Source organism: Diabrotica undecimpunctata, chromosome 6 (genome assembly GCF_040954645.1).
Source record: "Diabrotica undecimpunctata isolate CICGRU chromosome 6, icDiaUnde3, whole genome shotgun sequence".
Classification (NCBI taxonomy): domain Eukaryota; kingdom Metazoa; phylum Arthropoda; class Insecta; order Coleoptera; family Chrysomelidae; genus Diabrotica; species Diabrotica undecimpunctata.
In genome coordinates, this window is record NC_092808.1 from 112,116,901 (window position 1) to 112,138,806 (window position 21,906).

The 21,906-nt window shown below is 32.4% G+C and overlaps 2 protein-coding genes across 3 annotated transcripts in view; one reads left to right on the forward strand and one right to left on the reverse strand.

Annotated features, from left to right (window-relative positions):
• Positions 1–6,260: 6,260 nt before the first annotated feature.
• Positions 6,261–20,010, reverse strand: LOC140443743 (protein OPI10 homolog). The gene is made up of 4 exons (XM_072535155.1): positions 19,787–20,010; positions 19,601–19,730; positions 17,701–17,889; positions 6,261–6,574 (listed from the first exon to the last, which is right to left on the reverse strand). The coding sequence occupies exons 1-4, from the start codon at positions 19,814–19,816 to the stop codon at positions 6,345–6,347; spliced, it is 579 nt and encodes a 192-aa protein (XP_072391256.1). The 5' UTR covers positions 19,817–20,010; the 3' UTR covers positions 6,261–6,344.
• A 50-nt stretch (positions 20,011–20,060) lies between these two features.
• LOC140443741 (uncharacterized) overlaps positions 20,061–21,906 on the forward strand; it is a 242,234-nt gene continuing 240,388 nt past the window's right edge. The window contains exon 1 of one of the 2 annotated variants that reach the window (XM_072535150.1): positions 20,061–20,211. The gene's annotated coding sequence lies outside the window, so the exon portion shown is untranslated. Of the gene's footprint in view, positions 20,212–20,605; positions 20,757–21,906 lie in introns of those variants that run through there. The other variant, XM_072535151.1, reaches the window with a different exon arrangement.

Sequence of the window (21,906 nt, forward strand, 5' to 3'; positions counted from 1 at the left end):
TAGGCAATTATCTATGGCAATGGAAACCAACAATCTTAAATACATATCCACTGGCGAACCCACATACTGGCCCACAGACACAAACAAATTCCAGACTTGGTCGATTTCTGTGTCACCAAAGGAATACCACTCGAATCGCAGACATCACAATCTTGTTTCGATCTTTCATCCGACCACTCTCCTGTCTTGGTCACGATATCCACTAATGTCCTAGAAACAGAATCTCAGTCATATCTTAGTAATAAATATACCAATTGAATTAAATTCTGGGCTATTCTTGATGGCAGACTGGATCTAAACATCTCGCTAAAATCTGACGGCGATATTGACGAAGCAGTAGATCAATTAAATAGGATAATTCAGGAAGCTGGCTGGCAGTCAACACCTACACAAACAAAAGCAATCGTACAAAAAGACTTACTCAACTAAATAAAAGAAAAAAATTGCAGAAAAACGAAGACTAAGGAAAATCTGGTAAAGAACCCGAGCACCTCAGGATAGAAATATATTTTAACCAAGCTACAGCAAGATTAAAAACAATGTTAAACAACAATAAAAACAATGACATTAAACGATATTTACAAAATCTATCTGCCACGGAAGCCTCCGAATACTCACTATGGAAGGCAACACGAAAAATTAATCGACCACAACTTTCTAATCCGCCTATCCGGGCCAGTAACGGATAATGGGCCAAAAGTAACAAAGAAAACGCCATAGTCTTTGCGAAATAGGGGAGAGTAACCTAAAACGGGACGGTAACCTAAGATGAGACACGTAATTTGCCCGTCTATTCTGTGAGGCTACTGACATCTACCGTCCCGTGCGGAAACCTTCCTTCAGTATGAACAAGTTTTACGAATATCGGCCATCATCGATCTCGCAGTGTCCTGTGAGAAGCCGTTGCTTGTTATCGTGCCATTCGTTAAAATATTCTGGTTTATTCGAGGCGTGTTTTTACTCGGAAAATGTAAGTGCGTTTTATTTCTTTATTTGGCATAACATTAGGTACTTTATACTGTACATATTGCTATGGTTGCATGATTTTATTTTCGACTGCTGATAAGTAGGGTTATGAAATTTTTTTGTATATTCATTATTCCTAAGATGGGACAGAAAGAAGTTTCCTAAGTCGAGACGTCCCATCTTAGGTAACTTATTCTATTTTCTTCTCTTATATTTGGTATGCATTACAATAAAAATAAAACATATTTTTATAAAGTGTTATCGGTTAGTAGGGTTATTTAAAGAGTTACTATGTGAATAGTAAACAGCATTTTTTCTTGTTTCTAGATGCCCAACTTAGAAAAATACAAATATGTTAGAAAAACCAATCGCGGCAAGTGGTCTCAAACAGATATGTCGCAGGCGATTGTCAAGGTCCATAAAGGAGAGCTTTCCATCAGAGACGCGGCAGAACGTTACAATGTGCCAAAAAGTACCCTCGCAAGAAGAACGGGAAATAAAAATAAAACGGTACAGAACAGCGAAAAACATCTGGGCAGATTTCGTAGCGTTTTCAATGAACAGCAAGAACAGGAAATTATAGCATACGTTTTGGAAATGGAATCAAGATTCTTTGGAGTTTCCTATAAAGAACTTCGTCGATTAGCCTTCGATTTCGCTGCAATTAACGGCATCCCCAACAACTTCAACCAAGTGACAAGAATGGCTTCCAAAAAATGGCTCTATTGTTTCCTGTCCCGTCATTCGAACATTTCTCTTAGAAAACCAGAAGCAACGTCCTACGCAAGGGCGACGGGCTTCAACAAAAATGCTGTCTCGACATTTTTCAAAAATTTAGAAGCCATCTTTGCCAAGTATGATTTGTCTCCTGATCGAATATGGAATGTGGATGAGACAGGAGTAACAACAGTACAAAAGCTGTCTAAAGTACTAGCTCAGAAAGGTAAACGACAGGTAGGAGGGCTAACAAGTGCCGAACGAGGAGTGAACACCACACTCGTCTGTGCAATGAGTGCGACGGGAAATTTTCTAGCACCAGCATTTATTTTTGCTCGTAAGAGGATAAAACCTGAGCTTATGGATAATGCTCCCAATGGAAGTGTAGCATTTGCTCAAGATAAGGGCTGGATGGACCGCGACGTTTTTTTGAAATATTTGAAATATTTTGTGGATAATGTAAGACCTACTGCCGAAAAACCAGTCCTATTAATATTAGACGGTCATGTCTCGCACACCAAAAGCTTAGACGTAATCAATTTTGCAAGAGAAAACCATCTTATCCTTTTAAGCTTGCCTCCTCATTGCACGCACAAAATGCAGCCATTAGATGTGTCATTTTTTAAACCTTTTATGACATTCTACGACGCTGGGCTAAATAGATGGATGAAAAACCACCCTGGACGTACTTTTGGCATATATCAGGTTGCTGCAGCGGTAACTGATGCTTTTTCACAGGCAGCCTCTGTTAAAACTGCTATGAATGGTTTTAGAGCAGCTGGCATATGGCCATACAACCCCGACATATTTCAGGAATACGAATTTGCCCCAAGTAAAACGACAGAATTACCTTTGGAAGAAAACGACAGAACTGAAGCCCCTCCCCCTCTAGTTATTGAAAGTAACACCAATGAAGTGTCCATTCTGGGTAAAGATCAGTCACTAAATATCCCGAATAAGAAAAAATCAAAGGAAAACGCCGGAATCTTAAATAATCCACAACCTTCAACATCAAAAATCCAGGACGAAAGTGAAAAATCTCAGAAAAAGCATATCAGCATATTGCAGATAAGTCCTGTTCCAGTAGCCCGGAGCAGAAAAAAGAAAATGAATTCTAATAGGTCCCTACCATCAACCATTCTTACTGAGTCTCCGTATAAAAATGAACTTGAAGCGAATGAAAATACAAAAAATAAAAGTGGAAAAGGCAAAAGAAAGCTAGACTCAGAACAAAAAAAAGAGCGCGAAGAAAAGGAGTTGTGTGCAGTGTGTAAATGTATTTACGCATCTAGCAAAGAGGACTGGTATCAGTGCAAAAACTGTTGCCTTTGGGCAAATGAAACTTGTGGAATTTTAGATGAACTTTATTTCACATGTATCAACTGTTGTACTTAGTGTCCCTTTTTGAGTAACCCCATGTCCCATTTTAGGATATAGGTTGCCTAAAATGGGACATTTGCAAAGTTTTTTGCATTTTAAATTAGAAAAAAAAGTTTTGTTTTTTTACATATTATCTATGAAAATGTTTCTTGTCAATGTTATAAAGTTTCTGTTTCCATATTTTGTTTTTTCATTTGCCTTAATGATTGTTTAAAATTCGTTGGAACAAAAAAAGTGTCCCATCTTATGTTACTCTCCCCTACCTGGAGAAAGTCATACTCAAAACAACAACCCCGATGCAGAAGATAATATACAATCGTATTTAGAATCTCCATACCAACTAGAAGCACCATTGGAGAAATTCGCTGCCAAACAAGTTTTCAACAAAATCCAAACAGATCTGAATCCGAAGAAGTCCCCAGGGTTCAACTTAATCACTGCGTGGATCTAAAAGAACTTCCCAAGAAAGGAGTGCAATATTTAACACAGATTTTTAACGCAATCCTAAGAACTGGTTACTATCCCCTTTTGTGAAAAGTTGCACAGATCATTTTAATACCCAAACCAGGCAAACCTGTAGAAGAAGTTAAGTCCTATAGACCTATCAGTCTACTTTCAGTGATGTCAAAGCTTTTTGAAAAACTACTACTAGACAGATTACAGCCAATCCTCGTACAACAGCAGCTAATACCCAACCACCAGTTTGGATTTAGACAACAGCATGCTACCATTGAGCAAATTCACCGAATCTGCAATTCCATAAACAAAGCCTTAGAAGAGAAGAAATACTGTTCTGCAGCTTTTTTGGATATCTCGCCGGCTTTTGATAAAGTCTGGCACACTGGCCTGCTTTACAAAATAAGACAAGTCCTTCCTCTCAACTACTTTCTAATCCTCAAGTCTTATCTTTCCGACCGGCATTTCCTTGTAAAAGTAAAAGATCAGTGCGCTAACTTATATCCAATTAAAGCTGGAGTGCTCCAGGGTAGTGTTCTTGGACCTGTTCTCTACCTACTTTACACAGCAGATCTTCCTACAAGTCAAAACATCGTCACAGCCACATACGCAGACGACACAGCAATCCTTGCGGCTCACTCAAACCCTTATATCGCCTCACAACTGCTCCAGACCAATCTCGACAAAATAAAGATTTGGTTGCAAATATGGCGAATTAAAGTTAACGAAAGCAAGTCAATACAGATAACGTTCACTAATCGAAAAGGTACGTGCCCAACCATCTCATTAAATAACCAAATACTACAACAAAAGGATGATGTAAAATACTTAGGTATGCACCTGGACCGTAGATTAACGTGGAAGAAACACATACTCACGAAAAGAAAACAGTTGGGTCTGAAACTCAGTAAAATGTACTGGCTAATAGGAAATAGATCACAACTGAATTTGTACAATAAAATCCTAGTATACAAGTCAGTGATAAAGCCAATATGGAGCTATGGGATCCAACTGTGGGTATCTGCGTCAAGATCCAATATCGACATACCGGAGAGATTCCAATCGAAAACCTTCCGCATTATCACAAATGTACCGTAGTACATGCCCAATGAATTCATCAATCGCGATCTTCAGATAAAAACTGTCAAAGAAGAAATTCCCAGTTACTCCCAAAAATATAACAGACGACTGCAAAACCACCCCAATAGGCTAGCGAAGAATCTTATGAAGCCCCAGGCAAACAGAAGGCTAAAGCGTCTTACTCCAAGCGATCTACCAACAAGATTTTAAACTTTTAAATTAAAAAAATTTTTTATTTATTATAAACATTATATTAGAGTCACAAATAATTTTGTTACTAAAATTATGATTTAATAGGTTATTGTCACTGGACAGTCTCCTGCAAGTCTCTTGTAATCTAATTAAATAATTTACTTATTGTAATGCTTATTACAGATTGCAAATAAATGGGATGTTAAAAAAATATATACACAAAAGATATAAAAAGTATTCCACTTCCATTGAAGCGAAACTGACATGACAGAAGTCGAGTTGTCAACTGACAAATATTTTGTATGGACTTTGGAGTGGAGCATAGACATTTTATATGTCTATGGCATAGAATAGAATGTAGTAAGTATTATGAATAGAAACCCAAATTATTTAAAATTTATATATAATCGTATTTACGTTCATTAAAGTAGAACGGTTGAGTTGGATGGGATATATGGAAAGAATGGAAGGCGAAATACCAAAACAAAATAAGTATGCTAGTAGGAAAACCGACATCGAACAAATGGAAAATGATATAAAAATCTTAAAAATATGAAAGCACAAAAGAGATCAAAATGGAAAAGAATCCTGGTACAGATCAGGACCCAAAAAGGGTTGTCGAGTCAATGATTATGATACAGTCGTATTTAATTACGTATTAGTTTTGTTAAATTATACCTTAATCTGTCCGCGTCCTATTTCATGCAGAATTCCAAAGTAAAATTTTGCAGTTCTTGTGAGCTACGTGCAGATCCGACCCTGTCGTACAAAATTCGCTACGAAATTAAAATAGTCTATGTTTTTAGGACTCATTTTTTTTTTTTCGGGTATATTTACTTCCAAGGTTTCTGAGGTTTTGCAACAACTCTATCATCTTCGGTCATTGAGAATTGGTGCGTCGATTTTGTAATATGCAAAATCGTTATGAACCTTTAGAACAATGAGCTCTAGTACATTTTGTTACAACTAGGAATGACTTAGTTGGAGAAGTAAACTCAACCTGTAAACTATGTCTAAAAATCATTTATCTACGAATACTTTGTCCACTCTTTGCGCCGAAGGGAAAAATTTCGAAAGCCATTCCTAGTCTTGATGAGTAATAGCAGCATTTCAATCTTAATTAGATACTCACTTTTATTTTGTTAAAACTCAATAAAATTTGTTAATTGTGAAATAAATTAGCTGTTATAAATAAAATAAATATTGTATAAATTTTAAACCTTGGATAAAATTTTAAATCTAATTAAAAATAAAATTGTTTGATATTAAAATTTTGCTTTTTTTTTGCTAAAATATAAGTTTCTAAAACTTGGATTTCATAGAATTCACACACTGACGTTTAACCAAGAAACGCAACAACCTCAGGGTCAAAATGCCAAACCTTTCCTTCCAAAAAAGAAAGTGCATTTTATAAAATATATAGCACAAGTATGTACTAACTGGGTACCTACATATATAGAAACACTAAATTACTTAAAAAATTTAAATCTCTTTTATTCTTACTTGCACAAATAAAAAACAAAAAATAATATAAAAAGCACACATAGTTGAAATTACTTCCAAAAATTTGGATTTTGTTGCAGTCTTCGTTCAAAATTCACATACCAGTTCTGCACAGTAGAAAGCGGAACATATGTTACAGTTGGATCTGGCACCATATTACCTTGATTGACTGTGTAACTAAGAACATAATTCATAAAATTTTCTAACATCTTTTGGGCGAATGTAATATTAGATTCTAAATTATTCGGAGATGGTATGTCATGAACGTTTGTTATAGGCTCTGAAAAATATAAAGTATTTTTAATAATAATTAAGATCCTTCTATTAGTAACTTAGTTCAATGATATAATTACACTGAAAACTTTAGTTTTCAAAACTTTTTATAATTTTTCATCAATACAGCTGTTTCAGCAGAGTGCCTCCGTAAAGTGATATATTTTGGTATGCGTTTACACTTTATAGTTTACACTTATATTAACTGAATAAGTTGAGAAGGGGATAACTGTTCGTCTCGAGTTGGTCATTCAGAACTATGTCTGTATTTTTTAATCCATTATTTTCTATAAAATCTAATAAAGATAACTTAAGGCAGAGGTTCCCAACCAGTGTGCCGCGGCGCACCGGTATGCCTTGAAGTTCATGTAGACGTGTCGCGAAATTTTACCGTTTTTTTTACTAGTATTTATTTTTTTAATTCGCCGTGATAATAACTTTTACCGACTATTTTTCATCGAATAAAACTTCTGTTCTGCGCTTGCTGTTTCAATAGTTCAACATTCGACCAACAGAATGCGGTAGCAGCAGTATCGTATGCAGACATGCGTTAGTTCAACATATTACCGCTTGTGGCGATAGCGTTTGAAGACACTCACATTTAGAGATGAGCATCGTTGGAAAAACATCGATGGTTACCGGTGGTTATCGGAACCGTACCATCGATGTTTTCCAACACCTTGAACTCGATACAACAGACAACAGAATTAAAATTATGTCAAAATATTATTTCTACAATGTCAAAATTTTTTGAACCTAACCTCGCAAAAACAAATAAAATGGTTCATTTATTCCTCTAGTTATAAATTTTTCTAATAAAGCGTTATGATCGCAGGTTAGGCAACTTTTGTGGCACACTGTCACTGTTGATCGTAAAACTAATCTCACACAGACAGTCGTTGGTCAAACGTCAAACTATCAAGTTCCATATGATTGAATTTCTTTGCACGTTGTAGTCAATCGCTTTTAAAATCGATCGATTTCTAATTAGGAGTGAAGTACCTAGTGCTAGTGCGAGTACCAGCTTAAGTGAACGCAATGAACATCTGACTGATAATGAAAACATTTCGGAGTGTATACCTGCGAAACGCAAACGGATTGCTAATAGTGATTGTGTAAAGGAATTGTTCGTCAGTACCATGAAAACTATTTATCCTTCGGTTTCACGTCATCTGGTGGTGAACAGCCTAAACCTCGCTGCTTGATATGTGGCGAACAGCTGTCCAACGAAGCCATGGTGCCGAGTAAGTCAAAAAGACACCTACTCACAAAGCATTCATTTTCGGCTGAAAAACCTATTGAATATTTTAAAAGGATCTTGTCAAATCAGTCTACTCAGGCGTCCACTTTTAAAAAACTTTCATCTGTGTCGGATAAGGTACAAGAAGCCAGTTACGCTGTGGCTGAGTTGATTGCAAAAAATACAAAATCCCATACAACTGTCGAGACGACTATTTTGCCAGCATGCTGTGAAATTATGTTTGGTGGAGAATGTGAAAAAGAGGTTAAAAATACCATTATCTAATAATATGATTAAAAGGCGTATAGAGGACATGTCTAAGGATGTTGAAGCAAATGAAAAACTCAAAACAGCTGATTTTTTTGCGCTTCAAGTGGATGAATCCACAGATATAAGTGGGAAACCATAGGTTATTGTATTTGTTCGATTTATCTGCGAATCACGTAATCAAACAGTTTTTATTTTGTAAAGACCTCCCTGAAAATAAAACAGGACTAGACATTTTTCAATTAGTGAACAGTTATTTTATCACTGCTGGTTTGTCTCGTTTGAGTGTTTGCACAGGCGGTTGCCCTGCGATGGTAGGACACTTAACAGGGTTTCTGGCTTTACTCCAAAAGGAAAATCCAGAAATTATTTTCACACACTGTTTTTTACACAGAGAAGCATTTGTTGCTAAGTCATTGATGCCTGAACTGAATGGAATTTTGCAAATGTTGTGAAAATGGTGAACTACATCAAAAGTAGGTCCTTACAAGCGAGATTATTTAAGAGTTTGTGTTCTGCTATAGATTCTGAGCATACGCAGCTATTGTTGCATACACAAGTAAGATGGTTATCTCTCGGACGTGTCCTTCAAAGATTCTATGAACTTAAAAGAGGAGCTGTTAGTATTTTTTACTTGTGAACACTCTGAATATGCCAATTTCTTTAGTGATGACACCTGGTGCACCAATGTTGCGTTTTTGGCAGATATTTTTGGGAAATTGTATGTTTTAAATAAGGGCATGCAGGGAAAGCAAGAAAACATCCTCACCTCTACTGATAAAATCAGTTCCTTCCAGGAAAAGCTTTTACTGTGGATAAAGAAAGTTGAAAATCAAGCCACGTGGGACATGTTTCAGTTAACAAACAATTGCAATGTAGAACCAAATATGTCAGACCTTTTTTTGAAAAGTCTTAGTCAGCCGAATGATAATATCAAAAAGTATTTTCCCTCCCTTAATATGTCATCAATGGACTGGGTGTGACAGCTTATGACATGGTCTTGTTCACTACTGATGAAGAGGGTGAACTGATAATAACGACTGTGGACTTAAACTTAAGTACAGTAAACTAGTTGAAGAAGCACTGGCTCAGTCAAAACTGAAGAAAATCAAAGTTAATGTAGATGTTGCATCATTTTGGATTCCCTTCTTCAATGAATATCCACTGGTCACAAAGAAAGCTATGATTGCAATAATACCGTTTTCACCTTTTTTTATCTGTGAATCTGCTTTCTAGTCAGTGAACGCCATCACGAACACAAATCGTTCACAGCTAAAATCTTTAAAAGACGACTTGAGGGTGTGCTTGATGTTTAAGTGTATCAAAATCTTGTTTTCTTAATTTTCCTAATTAGTTTCCAAAATGAGCACAGCATTAACTCAATGAATTATGTTTTAAATTATATTTTTAAAGAAAATAACATAGTAAAAAAATCACATAACAATACATTATGATTATACTCATAGAGATTATTTACCCAAGCGTGCTATGGCTGAACGAGTTTTTAAGTTAGTGTGTCTCAAGCTAAAACAGGTTGGGAACCGCTGGCTTAAGGCCTTTATGTTGATTATGAAGAATTTGAAATTCGTCATTAAAAGAATGATTATAGTCTATAAGGTGAAGTTCTTATGTACAATCTGTTTTTCTACTATTGAAAGCATTTTTATTTGTTAACAATTCTACCAGTTTGACTGATATAAGTTTTTGGGCAGTTGCCACATTTAAGTTTGTATACACTTCATTGTGTAAGTGCTTTTTCTTTTGGCTCTTGTTGTTCTTAATATATTTGCCTAAGTTAATATTTGTTCTAAGAGCTGGTATTATTCCTTTCTTTTTTTATGTTTTTGGCTATTTTGTTGATATCTTGACTGTATATCTAATCAAGCAGAAGGTACTGGGTTTTTTCTCTGGTGGTGGAAATACTAATTTCAGGGCTTTCTTGTGTAGTTTTTGATTTAACATTTTATTTATTGTTTGTTTGTTGTTCCCATTGTTTACTGCCATTTGCTTAATGATATTAATTTTATCACTGAGTTTTTTTGACATGAGAATTCCTATTAACCTATGTAACATGGTATGGTAGGCTTCCAGTTTATGTTGTGTAGGATGGGATGATGAATTCTGTATAGTGGTGTTAGTATGGGTAGGTTTATGAAATACAGAGAACTCATGTTTGTTTTTAAGTCTGATAATTTTTAACTCTAGAAAATTTATGGATTGATTCTGTTTGTTTCTATTGTAAATTCAATATGACTATGAAGTGAATTAATATACAATAAGAATTGGTCTAGTTGTCTGACAGTTAAACATTAACATCACAAGAGCTGGAATAATATAATAAACAGGACTATGTTCTGTCCTTGTCCTACAAGAAGAAGATTCTTAGCAGTAATAAGTGCTTTTATACTTAAGTAAATTGCTAAATCGTAAATATAAGCTAATAATCTACAAAACAGTTACTAGACCAGTACTTAGTCACTTATGGATTTTAAACATGAACTCTCAACCACTGAAGAATTGAGTGTTACTGAGAATATTTGAGCACAAAATATTAAGAAATATATTTGGACCAACCAATTGTAGAGATGGTTCATGGACAATTAAACTAAACCTCAAGCTGGACAAATTAATTTAGAGCATGGACATTGTTACATTTATAAATTCACAAAAACTAAACTGGCTTGGTCATTTAGAAAGAATCTAATAAAATCAAGCAGTAAAAGTAATTTAGAAATAGAAGCTCCAAGAAAATAGAACAACAGGAAGGCCCGATAAAATATGGATGGACAATGTAGAGGATGATTACCTATTAAACCATAAAAATCAGACATTGAAGAAGGAAAGTAATTGACAGGGCAGAATGGAAGAACTTTGTTCACTATATCTATTACCTATATATATATATATATATATATATATATATATATATATATATATATATATATATATATATATATATATATGTATATTTTCTCCCAGCGTATGAAGTGAGCCACATATCAAAAGAAACTGCGGTTGAAGTGAGGTCCTGTACAAAGTGAGGTCCAGTATATGGACCTCACTTAGTCAATCAATGTAAGACTTTTTCGTAGGCATGTACTGATAGCAAAAACTGTTTTTTTACAAAAAAAAGTGGGACCTCATTTTGTATGGTCCACATATATTTTTAGTTCAGAGATTTTCCGCATAGAGGCGCTGACTTTGGCGTATATTTTCTAACCATGTATATTATATGCCCTGTTGAATAACTTACGATACACATAGTGAGGACCATACAACTGGCAACATCTGTTCAACCCATTTTAAAACAGTGGATCGTCGCATAAATTCAAATAGTACAAAAATGTATAATACTTTAATCCTTTTTGAGAGCGTAGGCGCAAAATTTCGGTCGAATTCTTTTTAACCGCATTTATTTTTTTCGAATCGTGAGAAAACTAATAGATATTTTTAAAAAATTTAAACGCAGAATAAAAGACTACATTAGTGCCGAGGGCAAAAAGTCCCTTATAATAAACAAGAAGTTTCTTTTGAATGATATATTTAAAATAAAAAATCAGAATAAAATTTTTTCACCTCTGTAACTTATTAAAATAAATATTATAGAAGTTCTCAGGGACTTTCGATCATAGATAATACAGTAATATTTCATTCTGCGTTTAAATTTTTCAAAAATACTTAATAGTTTCCTCAGGATTCGAAAAAAATGAACGCATTTAAAAACATTTCGAGCGAAATTTTGCGCCTGTGTTCTCAGAAAGGCTTAAAATAATATAAATTTTTGTAATCAGTATTTCAAAAGCTTTTAAATAAGGTGTCGCATGATGTACTTTCCTATTTAGAAAATCAAAGCTATGCCTGTCACCTGAAAAGGTATCGCGTAAAGTTCGAAACATTGACGCTATAATATACTATGATTATTTTAAAAATCGACCTGTCCGAGCGTTTTTCTTATGTTCTAAAAATAAATAAGTAATATACAGCATAGTGTTACCAAATAAATACACGTTTTTTGGTTTGATAATTTTGTCCCTGAGGGCCAAAAGTAATTCTATATTTTTAGACATATCTTCTGTAAATAATACAGGAACTCCCCCTCCTCGTTTTCCCTTTATCACTATTCGCTTGAAAGCTTTCATGAGAAATTTCTCACTCTCCCTGATACAACTATCAAATTATGTAGAGGTTTGATTGTTGATATTAGTTGTGTAGCAATGTACGGTCATTCTTTGTAGTTCACCTACTCTTCGTTTGTTCAGTAATATAAGTTGTACATAACAAATTTCCTGAAGTATTCTAAATGGTTTTTCGTTACTTTGATCCTGTTTTAATATGTTTCGGAATTTTTCTCCTTCAATATTCAGATATGATGTTAATAATGTCAGATCTTCAGCTAGGGGAATAAGCGATGGTTTGTTCCATTTTTTTGCTGTAGATCTTCATTTGCAAGAGTAGAGATCTCATACTGCTATTCTCTTGAAATTAGTTCTTTCAAAACTTTTAATTTTTTCATATTTTCACTTTCTGTGCTACAACTTTTAAGTTGTATACTATAAGATACATCAACGCATTCTTTTAATTGTGTGCCCATGTTAGCAGCTAGTGATGGCGCTCCATAACTTTCATTATCAGTATCACATTTAGATATTATTTTGGTACATTTTACTACAGTATCAAAGTTAATTGGATCTAGTGCACCAAGCAAATTTTTTCATTTATTTTCTTCTTTATTTCGGTTAGAAGATATGCCAGTTGTCTCATTTTTCTTGATGAAACTAGTAGGAACTGTTTATCTCGGTGACTTTTCAAATAACGTTCTGTAACAACACAAATTAAATTATCGGTTTTAGCTGTGAAAGATATCATATCTGATCTCATTTTTGGAAATACTTCTTTCCTCAAAATATCACTATTGGAATATGTCGAAAATAAAGATTGTCCTTCTGTTTGAGCATTAATTCTTTCTGTGGTGTCTGTTGTATTATGAGGGCATTTCTTAACACGTTTATAAAGAAATTTTTTTTTATAGAAACCTTTACAAAATTTGCAAGGTAAATAGGATGATATTCTAGCTGGTACTAGTTCTCCCAATAAAGGTTTTCGCACAGGGACAACACGATCATTGGTACAACTTTTTAGAAAATTTCCCTTGCTTCTGAGTTTATTAAAAAGTATTTTTCTTTTTTTACTACCAACTGAACATGACAAAATTTCTTGAACTTCAATCTCGGCTTCATGATGTCTGGTAATATGTCGAGAAAATTTAAGAACTTCTGTATCGCAAAAAAATCAACAGTCTTTTTTATTACATACTCTTTTTTCTTTTGATCTTATTACCTAAAAAAATGGTAAACAGAAAATGTTTTTGATAAATAATAAACATTAAGCATTTTAGAAACTTGTAAAATATTTATGCAAAAAGTTAATTGTATTGTACAGGGTGAGTCAAATTAGATGCAAAGTATGTGGATCTCGTAAACGGTAAAACATAGGAAGAAGGTTAAACTAGGCCAAAGTTGCGTAATCAAAAGCACACTAATTTGACACTAAAAAATCAAGGATATCTTAAGCCGTTTTGAAAAAATTCGCAAAAAACCAAAATTTTGCAATTCGGTTTTTATTTATTTTTGGAGTTATTAACAGACTAGGAACAAAATTAATAACACTTTTTCATTTTCGTTTCTAATGCTCTATTAAACTGTTATAAAAAAATTTATATCCCACGTTTCGTCTTTTTGGAACCATCATCAACTTCATTTTTTCCAATAGTACTAAATTCAGTTTTCTGCAGATTTGATATTATCTTTTTATTAGAAATTCAACGATATATAAAACTTTATTGCTAGACAACGTTTCGACGCCCTAACACTTTATGGCTATAAGGACTTTATAGTAGACCTTATTTAGTGAAAAAAAGTTTATATAAATATAGGTTGTATAATGCTTTTTTTCTGAGATACAAGGTCATAAAGTATAAATATTTTTTTAGTTTTTTGCAAATATCTCAAAAATGATATCTACAATTGACCAATTTTACAACTATTAAAACGGCATCCAAACTTATCTAAAATACAAATAAACTCATCTTATTATCAATCAATGGCGGGCATTGGGGTTACTAGTTGCACAATTTTAAATAGAACTTCTACGCCACTGCATATTTGGCAACATTTCTAAATTTTATTAAATTCTCAATCAACTTTACATAAAAAATGCATGTTGTGAAAATGTCGTATCTCTTTTAGTTTTTGAGAAAAACAGCAGTTGCAGATACTTTTTTAAATGTAAAAATTTATCTTTTTTAATATTTGCTGTTGGTAAAAGTTAATAGTAAAAATAATATTAAAAATATTAAATTTTGTACAAAATGTTATTATTCATCAATAAGAATATTATGATTTTTACTAATAATTTCTATCAACAGCCAATATTAAAAACGATAAATTTTAGCATTTAAAAAAAACACTGCAAAGAATGATTAACTGTTGTTTTTCTCAAAAACTAAAAAGATACGACTTTAATACGATTTACGATTTTAATAACAGGAACTTTTTATGTAAAATTGATCGAGCATTTAAAAAAAATATAGAAATGTTGCCAAATATGCAGTGGCCTAGGAGTTCTATTTAAAATAGTGCATCTATTAACCTCGGTGCACGTCAGTAATTGATAATGTTATGAGTTTATTTATGTTTTCGATACGTTTAAATGGCCCTTTAATAACTGTAAAATTAGAAGACAATTGTAAATACTATTTTTGAGATATTTGCGAAAAACTAAAAAATGATTTATATTTTATCACCCCGTATCTCAAAACCAAACATTATACGACCTTTGTTTATATGACATTTTTTTCACTAAATAAAAAGCAGACAACCCCTATTCCCTATTTAAAAATAAGAGGTGGGGGAAGTGGAACGGTGTGGTTTGAAAAATGACAGATGTACACTCGCGATCATAAAATCCGGGTCACCTTGAAAATCGCCGTTATTTCATTTTTAACAAGCTTTATCGTAAATAATAATAACACAAATACAAACTAATGTATGGTTCTGAGAATTGTTGTCAGCTTAGCGGTTTCCTTTGTAATAAAGAATTCCAATAATGCCGATTTCGCGGAAAACTATACACTTCCCAAAATGAACGGTACCTGTAACTGCCGCTTGTTTTAAATGTCTCATTTGTGCTTCGACTTTCTGTTCAAACGCAACAAGCAAACGTTTATTATTGCCATCATTAGTGTTTATTATTGTTTATTTTTTGCCAAAAATGCCTTGACTGTTGTTGAAACGGCACGTATTGTTGCGTTTGTGGAAGACGGTCACACTTAACGGCAAGTCGCAAGAACTGTTGGCGTAAGCCTTTCTACGGTTCAACAAGTGATTCAACGCTTTCAGAAGACGAGTTTGCTAACCAGACGACCTGGCTCTGGACGAAGAATAACGACCACGGCACGAGATGACCGTTTCCTTGTGTTTCAGGCTTTACGAAACCGGACTTCAACTGCGGTTATGCATCGAAATTGCCTACAAGAAGTACGAAATTGCAATGTTAGCGTTGCAACAGTCAAGAGAAGACTTCGTTCTTCTGGACTATCTTCTCGGGTAATGGCTACAGGACCGCCACTTGGTCGTGCGCATCGAGTTGCACGACTAGGTTTTGCTCGACAATACGCGCATTGGGGAATTCAAGATTGGAGCAAAGTGTTATTTTCAGATGAATCCCGTTTCAGCCTAACTGGATCCAATGGACGTGTAAGAGTTTGAAGGAGAACCGGTGAACGATTTTCACAAGCTTGCATTGCTCCAAGAATGCCATTTGGTGGAGGCTCGGCCATGGCTTGGGGAGGTGTATCTTCCGACTTCCGCACAGAATTATCCTTCATCGAAAATGGGTCCTTAACTGCATGAAGGTACATTACGGAGATTCTGGAAGAACATGTTATGCCCACCATGGCAGGGCTTGGAGAAGACGCATTTTTTATACAGAACAACGTGCGACCGCAGGTTGCCAGGATCAGTATGCAATACTTGGACAAGGTTGTAATTACGAGGTTACCCTGGCTAGCTAGATCTCCGGATCTGAATCCCATCAAACATCTCTGGGCCGATTTGAAAAAACGTATTCAAATCCATACACCTCCTCCTAACAACGCACAGGAGCTTAGGGATCTGTTAGTGAGAGAGTGGAATAACATACCACAACATGTAATCCGGAGAAAAATTGAGAATGTGGCCCGTCGTCTGCAAGAGGTTATTAGAGCAAGGGGAGGCAATACACGATATTAGTCATTGAAATTCCACCGATATTTTACCACGTTCTGTATTTTTCATTTTTTCTTTCGTATGTCTGTTTCAACAATTTGGTTTGTTTTCTGCTTTTTCAATAAAAACAATAAAAAAACCGTTTTTTCTTTCTTTCAAAACAAACATTGATGACAAATAAAAAATACATTAGCCTAAAAAAAAGGTTATTACTGCACTAGATGCAAAATTATTCAAGAAACTTGAAATTTTCAACGTGACCCGGATTTTATGATCGCGAGTGTATTTACCGTAAGAATGTGTCCGCCTTAGATCAAAAATGGACCTGTTTCGTTATTTCCTTAAAATATAATAAATACTGCCAAATATCGAAGTGGACTGTTTTCCTTGGCCCACAATGTAACACATAATAATGCAATATAAATTTCGAATTCCTGAACTATCACTGCATCCTCCATTTTAATTATTATTTTTCTCAACTAATGCCATTTTCAAAATTCTTGATTTCCTATCCATCTTTAATGTAAATTATTGAAAAATATAAAACTATTTCTTTGCGCTAGTCTCCGACAAGTCTACCGTGATTTAATGCTTAGGTACTAAAATGTTATAAAATTAACAAACAGTACGAGCAAGAACACAGCGAAATCCTTCTTATAACTACAAGTGACTGAAACATCAAAACAATAATTCTTACTGTGTTATACAGAAAAAGGCGGTAGAAACCACTAATCTCATATTTATCGACAACACTGTATGGTCCTCACTTAATGAGCTGTAAGGAAATATACACGTAAAGTTGTCCTCATTTTGTGTGCATAACTAAAAAATATATACAGTCTCACTTTAACAGCTGCGTATAATGGCCTCACTTGGGTGGCAATATACTTGAACAATATGGGACACATACACGTAATTTTTTTTGTGTATATTGGTCATTTTTTAATTGCTATTTACTTGTCAAGGTCACTATGAAGAGTTGAAACGATTATGTCTACGTTTTCTGCCGGTCCTCACTAAGTGCGTGTATTGTCAGGACCTCACTTTGATATCTGTGCATAATTGTATATATATATATATATATATATATATATATATATATATATATATATATGTATATATATATATATATGTATATATATATATATATATATATATATATATATGTATATATATATATATATATATATATATATATATATATATATATATATATATTGTTTTAATTAAACCTTTATTAAACTGTCAACTAACACCAATTTGTGAATTTTAATCATTATATCTGAGACCTTATTTAGGATTTGATGTGATTTATCTTTCACACAAAAATAGTGATCATATCTTAGCCTACTCCTATCTTACCTATAGATATTCCAATTTGTGCATTATGCACAATGTGACTCATTCCGAACATCATGTTTGAATAATCTCCCATTTCATGCAGTCTCTTTATACCAGACAATTTAAATATTGCTGATGGTTTCTGATTTGAGATATATCCAAGTGGAATCCAGTTGGGTGGGGCAGTGGGATCAGGCCAGCTGAAATAAACTAAAAATAATAAAGATATAATTATTTATTAAATAGTACAGGGATTTAAAACTTATTTAAATATGATTTTGTATATAGTAAATAATATTAACACTAAGTTTTACAAAAGTTTATGATTCCGTAAGTAATAGTATGCCAATTTAAATATCATATCTGTCAAATATCATTCTGTCTCCGGCTTCTTCAAGTAATGTAGCCTTCCTTAAATTATTTTAAAGTGTTTGTTTGTCCATTTGTAGTGTAGTGTAATGTACATTTATATGTTTATGACATCCTGTTCTTGCCGGATAGGCCACAATTGACGAAATGCCCCTGAAGATGATCTAGGGATCGAAAGTACTTGGGCAAGATTTAATTAAACTGTGCTCGATATATGCCTTTTATCTGATCAAAATTTAAATATCTTTGATTTATTGAAATTATCCATTACAATTTATTTTTTATTTTCCTATTTATAAATTAATATTTATTTGTTAGTTGAACAATGTTGATTGGCTTTTTAGTGAATATTAAAATTATTATACTGAAACATGGAACATAATTTAAACAACTTGGGTAAGGTATAAAGTTGTTATTACTTTTTTTCTGTAATTCAATGATTACTTGAATAATGGTCTTTATTCCCTATTGCACTTCAATAACAAAATATTCTCAAATTAAAAATTACCATGAAAACAAACTCAAATGTTTGAGTGTTAAACACATAGTATTTAGTATTTACATATTTGATATATTTACATCAAGATTGAGATGGATGAATATTAAGAAGGTTTTACTTCTAAAATGCCAGAAATTGTAGAATTTGTTGCAGCAACATTTACCTTAATACCAGAAACATTCTTAAGTCATTTATAACCAAACATGCACTACTCAATGATTAAATATATGATGAGAATACACCATGACATTGACTAAGACCAAAATTGTAGGAAAATCATAAATAGTATGTTTTACATTATTTTTAAGAAGTATATCAATCTCTGACCCTCCCATTTAAAAATTAATTTATTCTTCAATTCTTCTAAATTCAAAATCAAAAAGCATCATGGAGGATGGAGGTTTGGAGATCTACTTAAGTCGCTGAAGAATACATTAATCAATCTATGAGGAACAACACAACTACAGCAAAATTCATTGATATAAATTTAAGGTTCATCAAACTTGCACTCGTTTATTAAACTAGTAAGTACTAATACTCTTTCAAATTGAATGATCATTCACAAACAATTTAATTTATTAACACATTCAACTCCACCACTGCCACTATGGAGTTGCCCCAATTTTGGTAAAACTGCTGAGACCACCCTATAGGTGTTTCTGTGTGTACTTCAGGCAGTCATCTATTAATTAGTGTGGCTAGTTTGAATCAGTTAGTCATGTTGGGAGGACAAGAATGTATTAATTGTAATTGACAAGTAAAGTTGTTCATTAAAAATCTCAAATTATTAAATAAGTCATGGAAAAAGTAGAGTATATTACTAGAAACCATAACTATTATTCCCTCGGAATAATACTATTTCGCCTCTGGGTTCATAAATACTCCTCAGAAATAACAGCCTATCATTATTGACCAGTGGTGTAATTTACTATAAAATTATGACTTTACAATGCTCATGTTCTGAAGTATACTACCAGTTAATATTTCAAAATAATAAAATAATTAAAATAGTAAGACATCCAAACTTGGAATGAAAATAGAGAATATAGATACCTTGTCCAGCCATTCCTTCAGGAAAAGGAACAACTCCCGTTAAAAATACAACAATATGATTAATATTATCTGCATCTGGGATGGTAGTTACCAATTGTGTTTCACTAATTTGTTGAAACTCAGTTTGGACCTAAAAACAATATAATTACAAATTGAGAAAAAAACAATAAAATTTAAAATTCTTACTAGTCGTCCAGATACTATTAACCCAAACATTATTGCGTGAAGATGTTATGCCTGTTTATTTCTTATACTAAACAATCAAATAATACAACTTTATAATCTTCCTTCTAGAAATTCTTAGAATAATAAAAATACGATATAGGCATATAGGACAGGTTAAAACATTGTTAAAGTTTACCTCTTCTTCTCTGCTTCTTCATCTAGTTCTAATTTCCTTTAACAAATCTAGTTATGCCAATACCTGCAAACCGGAGAAACTTCAGATCGTGACCTTCACGTTTTCATTTTTAATTGCTTCTAACTTCACGCTTTGTGTTTTAGTAACAAATGTCGCGTTCCAAAGAGTTGATATCCATTTAGGATATTTTTGCGAAATAAATATTTCGTGTGATCTTGGTGTAATTGATAATTCGTTTGACAAAATCATGGTAAGTGATTGCTTAATATTAGACGTCTAAACATGAAAGAATATGTTTATTTTTAGAGTTTGACAGCTCTTGGCAGATATATAAAATAAAAACATTGTACAAAAATTAAAAGATATGAATCATTCCCATTAATCCCGGCAGTAATTTTTGAATTAAAAGTGATGGTTTGAATGTTGATCAATTAAGTAATATACAGTATGATAGTCATCAAACTTAAGAAACTTTTTTATTTTAATTTTAAGAAAAATGTCACACACCCTCGCATTTCCATGCTATTCTAAAATCAATAATGGTAGGAGACTTGTTTCCATGTTTGTTTTTACCCAATTTTTTAGTCAATAACAAAAAGTGATGATTTTTCATTTGGTTCATTTCTATTTTGTTACCACCGGAACACATCCATTATTATTACAGTTTTTAAAACTTCTATTGATAATTAATTTATCCTTTTATTTGTTTCAAAATTTATTTTCCTTTAAATTACCATAGGTTTTAAAATCTGCTATAAAATACAGAATTTTCAATATGTTCAAGAAATGTAATTGGTATGTATGTTATACATAAATGTTTGAATGCAATGTCTTTGTATATTTTAAGTCATTTCAAATTGTTATAATTTTGTCATTTTTTCTTTATTTTCTCCTAATCTTTAAGTTCATTTAAACTTTAGTAATATAACATCACACACGCACATTTAAGTATTATATTTTATAGAATAATAAAAATTATTCCATATGAAAACACATAGATTAAAAGTTGCAGATAAAATTATAATAATTATTAGCATTTTTATGATTTTGAAAAATTTTAAATTTAAGTACTCAATTTTTCTTCACCAACACTTTAAATGACTTACATGACTTCTATATAGACTCTTAATTTGTGGTAAATATTTTTATAACTATAATGTAATTTTTTTGGTATTCATATTATTTATACAAAATATCACTCAAATAAATTGCTGAGTTAGTTACATGTTAGGGAACTCAGATGTTAGACTCAAAAGACACCTACAAAGTTATAAAAATTTGTTAGGAAATATTTAAGTACTTTTCCACTTTTACTAATTTTGGAAAAATATTTATGAGGACTTTTTGTAAAATGTGATTTAAGTTTTCAGAAAAGATGTATTAATCTGAATATTAAATGACTAATTATTTGAAATGTCTTAATGATATGCACATTGTATAAACCTAATATCTGTTATCAATGTACAAATAATTTTTATCAGTTTTTCTGTCATGTTTTGTATAAAATAATCATATTCCTTAATAATTTGGCATTCAAATGCACTTGTTTATATTTAAAGTTTATAAAATAGCTTTCATTCATTGTTTACATTTAAAAAGAATCCTACATATAGTTTGTAAATACCTAGTTTAAATTGAGTCTGTTTTTTATTCTGACTTATAAGTATATATATATATATATATATATATATATATATATATATATATATATATATATATATATATATATATATATATATATATATATATATATATATATATATATATATATATATATATATATAAATGTCTCTGAAATAAATCATCCAACACTTGATTTATATTTTTACAAATATTACCTTTTTGTTAAAAATAAAGAGACTCTGAAAGTGACAAGATAAATCTATTTTCAGTTTAAAATTTTTGAAACTTTTTGGAAAAACTTCTTATATTTTGTTCAAAATAT